Source organism: Electrophorus electricus, chromosome 10, assembly GCF_041902795.1.
Source record: "Electrophorus electricus isolate QZ-2024a chromosome 10, ASM4190279v1, whole genome shotgun sequence".
NCBI classification, from domain to species: domain Eukaryota; kingdom Metazoa; phylum Chordata; class Actinopteri; order Gymnotiformes; family Gymnotidae; genus Electrophorus; species Electrophorus electricus.
This window is the reverse complement of record NC_137506.1, coordinates 24666732-24683053: the sequence shown is the minus strand read 5'-3', so window position 1 is coordinate 24683053 and position 16322 is coordinate 24666732. Positions and strand designations below refer to the sequence as shown.

Here is a 16322-nt window from a genome sequence, read left to right as displayed (position 1 = left end):
TTCACAGATTATCTCTCTCTTGTACTCCTGTCAGGATAGTGACAGTTTTTTAGTGAAAGTTATTGTGAAAGTTATTAGTGAAAATTATTTTATACAGGTTACCTTCTGCTGCTTTAACTCTAGCCAGGTCCCAGGGCTAAGATGTGTGCCAAATTCAAGTTCCTTGGAACATAGAGGGGTTAATGGCTATTGTAGAAGATATAACAGACGAATAAGATTGCTTTTTTTCCTGGCAATCCACAAACAGCAAATATTACCTTCTTATGAGAAGGACAAGTTATGTTTAGCTATCACTCACAAATATGTGTTAGCATACGAAAAACTGCAATTCAATAAAGTACTGATGCAAAACTCATACAAAAAAAGCATACAAAAGATCTTTAATCTAAAACTACCAAAAACCCTCCCACAACTTCAGTCTGCAGTCTCAGAAGAGTAAGAGGATAGTGTAGCCCAGGTAAAAGGCACACTTTAACAGCTCCAGGGAACAGTTCTGAGCCTAAGAGTAATAAAATGCAGAAGACAAAAACAGCAGGCATATGCATTTGATTATGAGGTCATATCAGAGTTTGCCAAGGCCCTTCTGCATCACGTTGCCCACACGTCATGTCACCACAATGAGCCAAAATAATATCCACAGTGGGTATCACAACAGGGGCTTGCTATAACAGGAAGTTTTTCAGTGTCGCCCTTCGGGAAGCCGACAAGCATCTACATACCTCTGTTTGCTCGCCAAGTGTAATTGTAGACGAGTGGAATGTAATGGGAAGAAAGGATGGGAAGAAGTATACCGTGCACACATCCTTTCTCTGTAGCCAGATCATTTGGCAGCAGCTTGAGGATGGAGAGAAGTTGGATAGCAAAGCAAAACCAAATACGGTGCTACTTAGCATGTATCAGAATGGTGGCCAAACTTTCACTAGTATATATACACAAACACAGTCTGCTTGCCCATAACATTAAAACCAACTGTCTAATACTGTGTATGTCTCCTTCGTACTGCTGCCAAAACAGGTATCTGGTAGCAAAAAAATAGCAGTAGATCTTTTAAGTCCTGTAAATTGCAAGGTAGGGCCTCCATGGATCGAACTTGTTTTTATAGCACATCAATCCACGTAAGATCTGGGGAATCTGGACGCCAAGTAAACAGCTTGAATTCTTTTTCATATTCCTCAAACCATTCATGAACAATTTTTTCAGTGTGGCAGTGTGCATTATCCTGGTGAAAGAGGCCACTGCCATTAGAGAATACTGTTTTCATGAAGGGGTGTACTTGGTTTGTAACAATGTTTAAATAGGTGGTATATCACAAAGCAAGTTCCACGTGAATGCCAGGACCCAAGTTTTCCCTGCATTACACTGCCCAGAGAATCACACTGGCTCTGCCGGCTTGCCTTGCTTTGCCATTACACTGGTTCTGGCCAGCTTGCATTCTTCCCATAGTACATTCCCATCTATTCCCCAAGTAAGTGACATACATGCCGTCGACATGATGTAAAACAAACCATGATTCATCAGACCAGGCACCTACTTCCATTATTCCATGCTCCAGTTCTGATGCTCATGTGCCCATTGTAGGCACTTCCAGCAGTGGGTGGGGCCAACACTGGTCTGCGATTATGCGACAATACGTAGCAAGTTGCTGCGTACGCACTGTGTGTTGTGACACCTTTCTGTTGTAGCCAAGAATTACCTTTATCAGCAATATAAAGGTTGGATTGGAACAGATGGGCTAGCCTTTGCTTCGAACACATCAGTGAGCCTTATGCAGCCATGACCACATCAATGGTTCACTGGTTGTCCTTACAATATATATACTGTCTCAAAATAATTATATAAAAATGTAAAATTCAGTGAATTCAGTTTGAACCAAACTCAGTTTGTTTACTATAAACTCAAAGTACATGGACAACTGACTTGTGTCATAAATAAGCATTTACATAATCTTTTTTTTCTTTTTATATTGCTTTGGTTATTTAGAATGTGAAGCCTAACCAACCAAACCAACCAAACCAATATACTGTGTAAACACTCTAGGATACTTTGCATCCATGAACTTTGCTATAGGGCTTGATATCATAAAAAAATTATGACTACTTTCTCTTATTCATCTTTACTTTATGATAAATGATCAAGCAGGGCAACGGGACTTTACATGACTGATAGAATGTTACTTGCAGTTCACCTCCCAGTCAATACTGTGACAGTGCCTGAGAAACAATGGAGAATTATCCTGCCCAACACTATAAATATGTTCACAACGTGTGTGTGTGTGTGTGTGTACCTTAGGTTTGGCTGATGGATCATCATAAGACTCATCATTGAGGATCTCCTCAAGGCGCTCTTTCTCCTTATGTGTCATCATCAGGCCTCCTGCTCCACCAGCAAGCTGCCTCATTTACACACAAACATCAACTTCAATATGGACAGGCTAAGGGACTGTGGCACACATCAACGCCTCAACTCTGCTCTCAAGTGCTTGATACATGACTCCAAATGCGAAGCCAAAATTTGTCCTCTGTCTTCGCAGTAGTCTGACATTTGACACCTTCACAGCACAAACTCATTAGCAGGTGAATTAATGTACCAAAGAGTACAGTGTTGGCACAGCTTGGTTTGGATACAGCCCAGCTTTCATAATTACATTATGATTTCAGAATTATTTTGAATTCTGTTAAAAGTGGAAACTTGATTAGTCAACCATGGAGCCCTCAAAAAGGCATGATAATGACATACCTCAATGTTTTTCTTGACAAAATCCTGTCTGTGTTTGGTCTTTTGCACCTGTCTGCTGTCTGTCTGCTTGCCTCGCCTCATCTCCTGATCCTCTTCAAGAAAGCCTGAGGACTCAGTGTGCTCTCTGACCCCTGCACAGGGTCACAAGCAAACAGACTCAACTAGTAAACAGTGCAGACAGTTAGAAATGCAGAGCAGTGAGCCTTGACATTGATGAATGAATTTTTAAGACTTGGTGGTCTAAGCTTTGGGTGGTTTCATCCTTCTTCTTTTTTCTCTTGTTGTTGTTGTTGTTGTTGTTGTTGTTGTCTTTATTACAAGACTGGATTCATTTATAGGGCATAACACAAAAAATGGAAACCCGTGAAAAGACATACAAGTGGGAATACAAGCCGGTTCTGAGTATTAACTTTAGCCTTCCACCGAAAGGTGAACAAACCCTGTTTGTCCATTGACCTTTAAACTTATACGTGGACACAAAAATTGCCACCAAGTACCACGATTTTAATTTTATGTTTTTATTTTTAGATTACATTATCAATTAATTTAAAATGTTATTTTTATTTATCATCTATTTATAATCATCTATTTATAATAATTCATTTCAGGAGGACTTTTGGAACTTTTAAATTTTACTTTTATATATTTTAGTTAGTAATCAGAGTAGTGAACTGAGACTGGAAGCAAGACAGGATACATCATCTATCAGATTTCTTAAGCAGGCCTGCCAGTGCTTTTCCATTCTTCTAAAAAATATACCAGTATTGAAAAGCACATATCTATTCAGTACAGAAAAATAAAAAACTAAATTTCATCACTGTATACTGTTTCAGTTTGTGTAATGGATTTTTTATTTACTTTTTAATTTTGTTTATTATTTTTTTCAGGTGTGGGGTGGTTCATGTTATTGTAGTTTACTAACAATCCACTCACAAAATAAACCTACAAATATCCATGTCACCCATAACAGTCCTTGGAAATTATTATTTGTGAGTCCAGGATGCCCTCTAGCGCACAAAGAGAAAAACTGAATCAGGTCACCAAAGCATGCAATGAACAATGCTTCCTGTAGGAGCAACATTGTTGAAAAGTAGAGTACAAACAATCCTTGCCTTCATTCCAAACTCTGAAGTTCAGGCCACTGCTTTCATCTGGAACTTGGGTGCCAAATACAGGAACAAAGCCCTCTTCTTCACTGCTACTCTTGGCTACAGTTAATGAAGTTAATTTTAACAGTTTTATTTTTAACAAGTTAATAAATATTCCTTCTGATAGAATTTTTTCATTAAAAAACAGTTTTCATAGAAAAAACAAAGCAAATGGAGCAAACTGGAGTGTTAATTATGGGTGCCTAATACTGAAATTCTACATCTACTGCTGTTATGGCGACCATCAATATGATAGACATATCCAAAAACGTGATTGTCCTCACAGACTGCCCATTAATATTATGCTTAAACAACATTCATACAAAAAGCAGGTGCCATCACATATGAACTGAAAGACGAAATATTACTTTTGAATTCATTGAGTGAACATGATCAAATATTATGCATTACTAAGTAAAGCAAATGTATGTGATCCCTCTTTCCTCTCGTGTGACTTACAGGTTCTGGTGGTTAGCTCCAAATACAGCCAGTTGTTTTCTGCATCACTGCTGCACTCTGAAGAGCTTCTGGGTCTGAGATTCTACAAAGTATGAGCACACACAGACTCTGCTGTACAGTGAAAAGTATGGTACTTCCACATGACTGAACATTTCATGTCATTCACCTACCAATTATGATTTGACAGTGTCTGATATACAGTGGAAAAAAATATTATAATATTATGCCTAATATTTACATTACATAGTTACAATATTTCCAATAATGTTTACATTGTGTTTTTGTGTGTGTGTGTGTGTGTGTGTGTGTGTGTGTGTGTGTGTGTGTATACCTTAGGTTTGGCTGATGGATCATCATAAGACTCGTTTTCCAGGTCTTTGATAAGCTCCTCCAAGCGCTCTTTTTCCTCATGTATCATCATCATCAGGCCCCCTGCTCTGCCAACAAGCTGCCTCATTTACACACAAATATCACCTTCAATGTGGACAGACTGAGGAACTATGGCAAACACCAATGCCTCAGCTCTGCTCTCAAGTGCTTGATATATGACTCGGAATCAGAAGCCAAAAATTGTTCTCATAGCCTTCGCAGTAGTCTGATTTTTGACGCCATCAAAGCACAAACTCATTAGCAGATGAATTAATGCACCAGAGTACAGTGTAAGCACATTTGGGTTTGGATACAGTTCAGCTTTCATAATTACATTATGATTTCAGAATGATTTTGAATCCTGTTAAAAGTGGAAAAAGAGCCGAATTTGATTAGTCAACCATGGGGCCCTCAAAAAGGCATGATAATGACATACCTCAATGTTTTTCTTGACAAAATCCTGTCTGTATTTGGTATTTTGCATCATGGTCTGGCTACTGTCTGTCTGCTTGCCTCGCCTCATCTCCTGAGCCTCTTCAAGAAAGTCTGAGGACTCAGTGTGCTCTCTGACCTCTATGCATGGTCACAAAGTACACAGACAGTTGGAAATGCAGAGCAGTGAGCCTTGACACTGAGGCATAACATTTTTTAAGACTTGGTGGTACAAAGTTCAGGTAGTTTTATTATTATTATTATTATTATTATTATTATTATTATTATAGGATTGGCTTCAGATATATGGTATAACCACAAAAAACTGTGGAAAGACATACAATAAGTGGGTTCTGAGAGTACTAAATTTAGCTTTCACCCAAAAAGGGCTGGAAGCAACTAACTGTCACTGTCAAGTAACTCTTTCCTCCAAGACCCCTCCCTGTGCTCGAGTGATGTGTGTGTATGTGTCTCCATCACTACGCCCCTACCTTGTTAATTGTTCATGTGTCACGCCTGTCCATTGTTATCGTACCTGTTAGTGTGTATTTAAAGCCATTGGGTTGTTGTTCATTGTCAGTGTTTGACCCTGTGTATCATACACTTCACTGTTGTTGACTATGCTTGTGCTACATGATTGTGCTTTAATGTTTATTGTGTTTCATCTGCTAGTGTAGTGTGTTTTAGTTTCATTATCTTTTTCGTGTTAATAAACATCTGTATCGATTTATCAACGGCTCGTCTCTGCATCCTGCCCCGCCTCCCATCGTTACAGTAACATACAAGATACATTTTTTTAAATCACCTTTTATTATTTGATTACTTTTAAAAAAAAAATTTTGATTACTTTTAATATTTGATTACTTTTAACATTTTTTTTTTTGCTTTTTTTCTTAGGGTGGTTCATGTTATTGTAGTTTACTAATAACCCAGTCACAAAATAAAACTACAAATATCCATCTCACCTTTTGAAATGATTAGTTGTGAGGCTAAGATGCCCTCTAGTGCACAAATAGAAAAACTGAATCACGTCACCAAAGCATGCACTGAGCAATACTTCCTGTAAGAGCAACATTGTTGAAAAGTAGAGTCCAAACAATCCTTGCCTTTATTCCCAACTCTGAAGTCCAGGGCACTGTTTTCATTTGAAATTTGGGTGCCAAATACAGGAAGAAAGTCATCGTCGTCACTGCTACCCTCGGCTAGAGTTAATGAAGTTATTTTTAACACATTAATAAATGTTCCTTCTGATATAATTTTTCATAGAAAAACAGAGCAAAGGAAGCAAACTAGAATGTTAATTATGGCTGTTTAATACTGAAATTCTAAATATACTGCTGTTATGGCTACCATCAATATGAAAGGCAAAATCCACTAAACCTGATTATACTCACAGACTGTCCATTAATATTATGTTTAAAACTGTCTATTAATATTAACGCTTATCATGGAAATACCAGATACTGGCACATATGAACTGAAAGATGAAAACATAATTTTGAATTCATAAAGCACACCTGACCAAATGCATTGTATGACCAAGCATGACTTACAGGTGCTGGCGGTTAGCTCCAAGAACATCTGGGTATTTTTTGCCTCATCGCTGCACTCTTTGGAGCTTCTGGGTTCGAGATTCTGCAAAGTAGATCAGGACTAACACATCACAGATGCCACTGACCAGTAAGCTGAATGCACACAGGACTCTGCACATATGCGGATGCACATGTCATTGCACCTTCAGTTCCTGCCAGAGCTTTTGATGAAGTTCCCTCCTTTGCTTCGTCATCTCTTTTTCCTGGGAGATTCTGACAGCAAGGATTGTGTCAAGTCTTTTCATTTCCTCGATGGCTTTTTGCAAGTCCAGATCTTCATTCTCTTCATCAGATGAATCTGCAAAACAAAACCCTCCACATTTCTTATATGGAAATTAGCATTTAAAGGCTGTCTTCTGATTTTCAAACAATATCCACTTCATGAACTGCAAATATAGTCCAAAGGAAGCTAAAATCATCTAGTAAATTACTAAAAATGAGCTTTGGAGAGGATTTGTAAATCATCGTGTGAGGCTTCACACAATCATTTACATTGCTAAGTATGCAAATGAGAGTGTGAAGCATGACGTTTTTTTGTCATTTTGGCTATGTATGCCACCATGTTACAACTCAAAAGAAATAATTACTACAAGGTTAAAGCCGATTACTGAGTTAGAGCTTCAAAAAAAATATTAAGGATCCTTTTTGATCCTGTGTATTTCCAAGAAACCTGCATGCTCCAGCTGTACACCATTGCTCACTTGTGCAAGTTTGAACCAAACTGCAAATAAACAACTGCAGTAAAATCCCCGTTGTGACCAGCATTCACCTACCTTGGTCAAGGAGCATATTTTCTGTTTGGCCGCCCTGTCCCAGATGAGCCTAGTATAGAGATAAATAAAAACTTATCAGAGTTTTCAGAAAGAGGGCTTAAATTGGTTTCAGAAGAAGGACAGATCTACCTGTGTTTCAGTGACATAGGAGCTGAGTACCTCTAGGGACCCAATTCTATGCTGGTTTACCCTCCCCACCTCAGCGAGGGACACGGTAGACTCGCGACTCCCAGCTCGAGAACGCTCTTTGGAGACTGGACGAGAGATGTAATCAAAACTGCCCTTTGTAATATCCATCCAATTTATGCACAAACATTAAGGATAAACATGAATCGCAAAGAAAAACAACCTTAGGCTAGTACATAGCTATCGTTATATGGAATGTTTCTAATCTAAATTATTTAACCTAGCTAACTATCTTAGCTAGGTTTGTTCTTGTTTACAATCCAAGACATGGTATCCAATGGCGACAAACTTGGCTAGAAACATGGAGCATGTTCCGGTCTGTATAAACGGGGAGCTGAGTTCCCCCCTCCCTCTGGCAAACATGTCAGTGACACGCGTAGCAAGTTTCACACATGTGGAAACAAAATCGGAAATGCCAGTTTAGTCTTAAATTGATCGTAGCATCTTAACCTAGCTATACACTTAGTATACACCAATCAATTTTGTTTAATTGATATACCCTCATATACTATCCTTTGTACATATTTAATCAGCTACCTAACAATAATGATATATTAACTGTTACTGCTACACTGGCACATAAAGCTGATACCAACAACTAAAGATAGCTAGCTTGCAGTTATCAGCTAATTATCAACTAACTGACCCATGTTAGCTTTAGCTTGTGTTAGCTTGCTAACAAATCAGTTAAACATCCCATGTCCTCTTCTTCCCCATCCCCCCATAGAACTATCTCTCATGACTGTTATATAAACTGAATTGTAAATACTTTTATAGGATCTTAAACTGTTGCAGTTTTGCAGTGTTTCTATTTATATGGGAATAAGGATATGAGGGTAGGTTCCTGCAAATTCTGATTTGTGTATATTAACTTTCACAATTATTATAATTAAATGTATTGTTAGCAGTCTAATGTATTAACTTTTGAGTGAACTGTCTTTATTTATCTTTATCTATGTAGCCTATCAATACAAAAGGAATATGTAAATACACCATGAAAAAATTATCAGCAGTTTTAGTAGTTCTGTTACAAAATACACAGGTAACACTCATATCTTAACAAGCTAGCATCTCTGTAGTATTTCATACAACAGCTGATCTCATTATAGAGTAGCTATATACTTATAGGGGAGGCTTTATATAGAACACTAGTCCTTTTTTTCCCAGCTGACCATTTCACAGTAATTGCAGGGAACATTTTCTGAATTAGAACATGTCTTATAAAATGGTTATTGCTTCTCTTGTCACTTGTTTAGTCCATGACATAGTTCTGCAGTAAGCATTTCCTTTCAAAACCACTATCAAATATTAGCTCTGGCTTCCTGTAGCTTCCACCTTAGATGTCTGCACTTATATTTCGGTTGTATTAATAGCCTAAATAGATGTAATGCAGATGTGGTGCATGTTGCGGAAGTGATGGTCCAAGGAGTCAGAATAGGCCACATTGTCATCAAGGTAAATGACGGATTTACCTAGGTACACTTGAAAGACCTCATTCATGAACACCTGCAACACGAAAGGTGCCGTGGCTAGGAAGATTTGTCCAACAAAAAAGTCTGTAGGATCATTCCCAAGAAAATCTGAAGCTGTTATAGTACTTAGTGAAGTATGGAGTATTTCAGTTTAGTTAATACATTTGCAAAACATTCTCAGAAAATGTTTCTTCTTATCTTGCAAGTCTTGTATGTAGATTGATGAGAAAATAGTTGAATCTAATTTAGATTAGCTTGAAATATACCAAAATGTGGGAAACTTGAAAATTTCTGTATGTACTGTGGGTAGACTATGCAGCATTGTCTGCTTCTGGCCATAAATACTTCAGCTTAGGCAAAAATATTTTACATGTGATAGAATTATATCTTGACCATGCATACTGGTTTTACTAAAAATAATCAAAAGGTCACTAGTAATGCAATTTGCAATTTAATGCCCATTACCAAGACTTTTTAAAGTTTAATCTTTCATAAAGTCATGCATTAAGACATGTTCTGATGTCAACGATTCAAAGTAAATTGATGGTTCATTGTTTTCCATTCACCTGTATGTCCTGCCACCTGTGAGTCCTTATATGGTCATGTTTCTTCAGGGAGTGGTCTATATATCTCCCCAATCCATAGAGACACCCTCTTACTAATCAAGTCATGTCCGTTTTCACATGTTCATCATTCCCTTCTGCTCAATAGCCTTGGTCTCTTCTTCTGTATACTCTATGAAATCTATAGTTTACCCAACTCAGTTAGTCTTCTCTTCTTTGTGAAGTCCAATAATTTATCCTACTTTGAGTGTCATGAAGTGCAGTAAGAACTTCATCACATTTCTGTTAGTATGACTGGAGGCCTGGTTAACACATTGACAACACATGCAACACACTATGAAGCAGAGACAGATTTGCATGGTCACAGTAGTTTTTTGGGAAATTAATTTGCATTACCATGTAAAGTCATGCACATTTACAGCTGACCGGTGGTATATCTATATCTATATATTTGCACTTATAAAAGTCAAGTTGCCATGGTAGTTTGAAGTTTTTTAAATTAACATTGCTGATTTTTTTATACTGCATGTCAAAATGAGATGATTCCCAATTCTGATTTTATTTTTTTGCCTTTCAAAGACGTTTTAATGTAAATCACACTAGTAAGAGAAACAGTGACTTGTAAGAGAAAACTAGTAAGAGGAATGGCTATAATACATTCATAAAACATTAATAAGTATGATGCTGAACCAGATTTTCAGATATTATGAATGTAGCATTACTTTATCAAGCTCTGAAGTATAGCAAGGAGTTTGCAGTAATTTTATGACTAATCAAAGAGGTCTGAGAGACATCATATATGGGATGTAGGATATTATTATTACATTTTAAATTCATGCATATTTTCTTTGAAAGTTTGCATGTACAACAGAGATCCTTGCACTACTGTGCACAAGAAAAGCTGCACTACAAGAATAGCTAATAAAAGCAGATTTGTTTTATAGATAACTAACACTAAATATGCTTTCGTCACAGCACAAATATGATTTGCAAGTGAAATTGATAGATGACTGTTCAGAGCAGTAGTTGTGAAGTTGCATCTCTCTCCAGATAAGACCTCTTCTGATATACAGTTGGTACATGATTCAGTTTAATAAAATTATTAAATAAAACACAAATTTATTAAAGGTACAGGTAATTCTATCTCCAGCAGGTCCCAGAAAGTGGGAATAATGTCTTTCATCATGTGGAAGTTCTTCTGGCTGATAGCACTGATATTCTGTCACACTGTCTCCTCCTCCTGTAAGTATGTTACATTTGAAGTTAACAAATGATTAAAATTAGAGAACTCATTGATGGGTTCGTACATATTGTGCTATTAGGTACTTATATACTTTTAACAGTTAAAACCTAATAAAAAGTTTAAATAGTTTAAAAGTAATAGATAGTTATAGGTTATATAGTTAAAGTAGTCACACAGGTAGTTATACACTCAAATTATTTGATTTATTGGTAGATTTCATTTTGGTCAATATGTGATAAAGGAAACAGTTGTTTTTTGTTTTTGTTTTTTGCTAGTACTTCTTAGAAGCCAGATTAAATACATCAAAATGTAAAAGTCTAAGTGTCTCTGGAATATTCATTAAATGTTCTCTTTGTTTCTTTAGGCTATAAAAATAAGATCATAGCTGACCTAAACTCTTCTGATATGAGCACTCCAGAAAGATACAATTGTATGTGCAAGTTAAGAATGTGTCATAGTAAGGTTGAGTACACATTGTATTTAAATATCACAAACAGTAGAAACTCAGCAGTTTTGTTTTGTTGTTGTAATTTGTTTAGGCTTGTCCACACAATGTCAGCCAGTGGTTGACACATTTAGAGGAAATCTTTGTTTAATATCTGTCTTGCAAGAAAAGTACAAGTCAGGTACTATGAGTTAGATCTGGTTCCAACAATTAAGATTCAGATTTCATTAGAGTTAGAATGTCCAGGCTGTCACTTGATAAAAAATTTGCTTTTTTTTATTTAAAAAAAAAAACTACTTTTGAATTTCAGAAAGACTATGAAAGACCTCAGATCCTAAATATAAAAATAATAAATCAAAATAAAAAATAATCAATAATCAAAATAAAAATAGGCCCTGTGTACCCATTTATTTATTTATTTATTTAATTTATGTTCTTATTTTATATAAATACAACTATTTAAACAGACATCATATGTTTAAATATGTTTACTATGCAATATGTTGAATGCAACATTTTACAAAATGGTCTGTTCAAACAGAGAAAGAAATGTAGCATTTTAACAAATGGAAAGAAAATATCTAAGTAAGCATGCTCCTATGTAGCAAGCTTCAGTGTCTGCATGAAGTATTTGGCCTGACAATATGAGTTTTGATACCTTACATGTCTGTATGTTACTAGCAGTGATGAAGTTAACATTATGCATATTGCACTTTGCTAAGTGGTGGCTACTAGCATTCACTCATTGTTATTTAGTTGTGCTTGGTCATACTCCTCTTCAACTGTTCTCTTCTGAGATGGTTCAGATACTAGTTTTGGGAATGCAGACAATTCTTAGAGTCTTTTATATTATGGGGCTTTTGTCACTAATTGCAGCTTAAAGCTGTAGCTAGTTTTCATACTTAGTATGCAATATGTCTTTATATTCTTGTTGTTTTCCACTCTTAACAAATGCATCATGTGAGGATTACTACAGTGAAAATTGCTTTTTAACTCAACAAGTTGCACAGATGAATTTTACTACTGCAGTGCTGAAAATGGTGTCAAGGAAATTGAATGCAACTTAAATGGTGCCATTAGTTGGCATAAATCCCATACATTTTGATTTCTTCAGGTAGGCCTAGGATATTTTCCTAGATAAACACCCCCCTTGTTCTTGGAACAATATTAATCTGTTAACAATCGAGATATCTGATAGCTGTACTTTAACTGTTCTTTTAACTAATCTTATTTGGGCAGGTCTGCCAGAAGTTTTGAGTCTGGAGAGTCAAGAGAATCTAGAATTCACAAAATGGTCCACACCAAACCAGTTCTAGGCTTAAGCCCCGGTATGATTTGTAGACGCAAACAGCTGAATATTTAATGTACAATATTTTGTTGTGTTCATTTAAGGTTGTCTGAAAATTACAAATGTTACACTTGAGGAGCACTGCAATGAAAACTCCAGTTATAACTCAACAGGATGCACAGGTAAATTCTATTTACAACTTCCTCTGTGATCAATAGTTACAGGAAGGAAATTGGATGCAATATAGATTTTGTCATTAGTAGGCATAAATCCAACATTGTTATAGATCTGGTTCCAACAATTAACAGTTTCATCATATTGACATTTCATTAGAGTTAGAACGTCCAGGCTGTCACTTGATAAATTATTTGCTTTTTTTATTTAAAAAAAACAAAAGTACTTTTGAATTTCAGAAAGATTATGGAAGACCTCAGATCCTAAATATAAAAATAATAAATCAAAATAAAAAATAATCAAAATAAAAATAGGCCCTGTGTACCCATTTATTTATTTATTTATTTAATTTCTGTTCTTATTTTATATAAAAACAACTATTTAAACAGACATCATATGTTTAAATATGTTTACTATGCAATATGTTGAATGCAACATTTTACAAAATGGTCTGTTCAAACAGAGAAAGAAATGTAGCATTTTAACAAATGGAAAGAAAATATCTAAGTAAGCATGCTCCTATGTAGCAAGCTTCAGTGTCTGCATGAAGTATTTGGCCTGACAATATGAGTTTTGATACCTTACATGTCTGTATGTTACTAGCAGTGATGAAGTTAGCATTATGCATATTGCACTTTGCTAAGTGGTGGCTACTAGCATTCACTCATTGTTATTTAGTTGTGCTTGGTCATACTCCTCTTCAACTGTTCTCTTCTGAGATGGTTCAGATACTAGTTTTGGGAATGCAGACAATTCTTAGAGTCTTTTATATTATGGGGCTTTTGTCACTAATTGCAGCTTAAAGCTGTAGCTAGTTTTCATACTTAGTATGCAATATGTCTTTATATTCTTGTTGTTTTCCACTCTTAACAAATGCATCATGTGAGGATTACTACAGTGAAAATTGCTTTTTAATCAACAAGTTGCACAGATGAATTTTACTACTGCAGTGCTGAAAATGGTGTCAAGGAAATTGAATGCAACTTAAATGGTGCCATTAGTTGGCATAAATCCCATACATTTTGATTTCTTCAGGTAGGCCTAGGATATTTTCCTAGATAAACACCCCCCTTGTTCTTGGAACAATATTAATCTGTTAACAATCGAGATATCTGATAGCTGTACTTTAACTGTTCTTTTAACTAATCTTATTTGGGCAGGTCTGCCAGAAGTTTTGAGTCTGGAGAGTCAAGAGAATCTAGAATTCACAAAATGGTCCACACCAAACCAGTTCTAGGCTTAAGCCCCGGTATGATTTGTAGACGCAAACAGCTGAATATTTAATGTACAATATTTTGTTGTGTTCATTTAAGGTTGTCTGAAAATTACAAATGTTACACTTGAGGAGCACTGCAATGAAAACTCCAGTTATAACTCAACAGGATGCACAGGTAAATTCTATTTACAACTTCCTCTGTGATCAATAGTTACAGGAAGGAAATTGGATGCAATATAGATTTTGTCATTAGTAGGCATAAATCCAACATTGTTATAGATCTGGTTCCAACAATTAACAGTTTCATCATATTGACATTTCATTAGAGTTAGAACGTCCAGGCTGTCACTTGATAAATTATTTGCTTTTTTTATTTAAAAAAAACAAAAGTACTTTTGAATTTCAGAAAGATTATGGAAGACCTCAGATCCTAAATATAAAAATAATAAATCAAAATAAAAAATAATCAAAATAAAAATAGGCCCTGTGTACCCATTTATTTATTTATTTATTTATTTATTTAATTTCTGTTCTTATTTTATATAAAAACAACTATTTAAACAGACATCATATGTTTAAATATGTTTACTATGCAATATGTTGAATGCAACATTTTACAAAATGGTCTGTTCAAACAGAGAAAGAAATGTAGCATTTTAACAAATGGAAAGAAAATATCTAAGTAAGCATGCTCCTATGTAGCAAGCTTCAGTGTCTGCATGAAGTATTTGGCCTGACAATATGAGTTTTGATACCTTACATGTCTGTATGTTACTAGCAGTGATGAAGTTAGCATTATGCATATTGCACTTTGCTAAGTGGTGGCTACTAGCATTCACTCATTGTTATTTAGTTGTGCTTGGTCATACTCCTCTTCAACTGTTCTCTTCTGAGATGGTTCAGATACTAGTTTTGGGAATGCAGACAATTCTTAGAGTCTTTTATATTATGGGGCTTTTGTCACTAATTGCAGCTTAAAGCTGTAGCTAGTTTTCATACTTAGTATGCAATATGTCTTTATATTCTTGTTGTTTTCCACTCTTAACAAATGCATCATGTGAGGATTACTACAGTGAAAATTGCTTTTTAATCAACAAGTTGCACAGATGAATTTTACTACTGCAGTGCTGAAAATGGTGTCAAGGAAATTGAATGCAACTTAAATGGTGCCATTAGTTGGCATAAATCCCATACATTTTGATTTCTTCAGGTAGGCCTAGGATATTTTCCTAGATAAACACCCCCCTTGTTCTTGGAACAATATTAATCTGTTAACAATCGAGATATCTGATAGCTGTACTTTAACTGTTCTTTTAACTAATCTTATTTGGGCAGGTCTGCCAGAAGTTTTGAGTCTGGAGAGTCAAGAGAATCTAGAATTCACAAAATGGTCCACACCAAACCAGTTCTAGGCTTAAGCCCCGGTATGATTTGTAGACGCAAACAGCTGAATATTTAATGTACAATATTTTGTTGTGTTCATTTAAGGTTGTCTGAAAATTACAAATGTTACACTTGAGGAGCACTGCAATGAAAACTCCAGTTATAACTCAACAGGATGCACAGGTAAATTCTATTTACAACTTCCTCTGTGATCAATAGTTACAGGAAGGAAATTGGATGCAATATAGATTTTGTCATTAGTAGGCATAAATCCAACATTGTTATAGATCTGGTTCCAACAATTAACAGTTTTATCATATTGACATTTCATTAGAGTTAGAACGTCCAGGCTGTCACTTGATAAATTATTTGCTTTTTTTATTTAAAAAAAACAAAAGTACTTTTGAATTTCAGAAAGATTATGGAAGACCTCAGATCCTAAATATAAAAATAATAAATCAAAATAAAAAATAATCAAAATAAAAATAGGCCCTGTGTACCCATTTATTTATTTATTTATTTATTTATTTAATTTCTGTTCTTATTTTATATAAAAACAACTATTTAAACAGACATCATATGTTTAAATATGTTTACTATGCAATATGTTGAATGCAACATTTTACAAAATGGTCTGTTCAAACAGAGAAAGAAATGTAGCATTTTAACAAATGGAAAGAAAATATCTAAGTAAGCATGCTCCTATGTAGCAAGCTTCAGTGTCTGCATGAAGTATTTGGCCTGACAATATGAGTTTTGATACCTTACATGTCTGTATGTTACTAGCAGTGATGAAGTTAGCATTATGCATATTGCACTTTGCTAAGTGGTGGCTACTAGCAT

At 35.4% G+C, this 16322-nt stretch overlaps 1 protein-coding gene across 4 annotated transcripts in view; it reads right to left on the bottom strand.

Moving 5' to 3' along the window:
* The window catches only part of fsip1 (fibrous sheath interacting protein 1), a 29970-nt gene extending 21981 nt beyond the window's left edge, over positions 1-7989 (bottom strand). For 2 of the 4 annotated variants that reach the window (XM_081721433.1, XM_081721435.1), the window contains exons 1-12: positions 7639-7989; positions 7510-7558; positions 6880-7034; positions 6698-6779; positions 6251-6346; positions 5149-5285; positions 4675-4791; positions 4344-4425; positions 3849-3944; positions 2737-2867; positions 2285-2389; positions 103-162 (exon numbers count right to left, since the gene is read on the bottom strand). In XM_081721433.1, coding sequence (XP_081577559.1) covers positions 103-162; positions 2285-2389; positions 2737-2867; positions 3849-3944; positions 4344-4425; positions 4675-4791; positions 5149-5285; positions 6251-6346; positions 6698-6779; positions 6880-7034; positions 7510-7558; positions 7639-7806 — 1278 coding nt within the window. In that variant the 5' untranslated portion in view covers positions 7807-7989. The remainder of the gene's footprint in view (positions 1-102; positions 163-2284; positions 2390-2736; positions 2868-3848; positions 3945-4343; positions 4426-4674; positions 4792-5148; positions 5286-6250; positions 6347-6697; positions 6780-6879; positions 7035-7509; positions 7559-7638) is intronic. The other 2 variants (XM_081721434.1, XM_027000195.3) reach the window with 2 other exon arrangements.
* Between the last annotated feature and the right edge of the window lie 8333 nt (positions 7990-16322).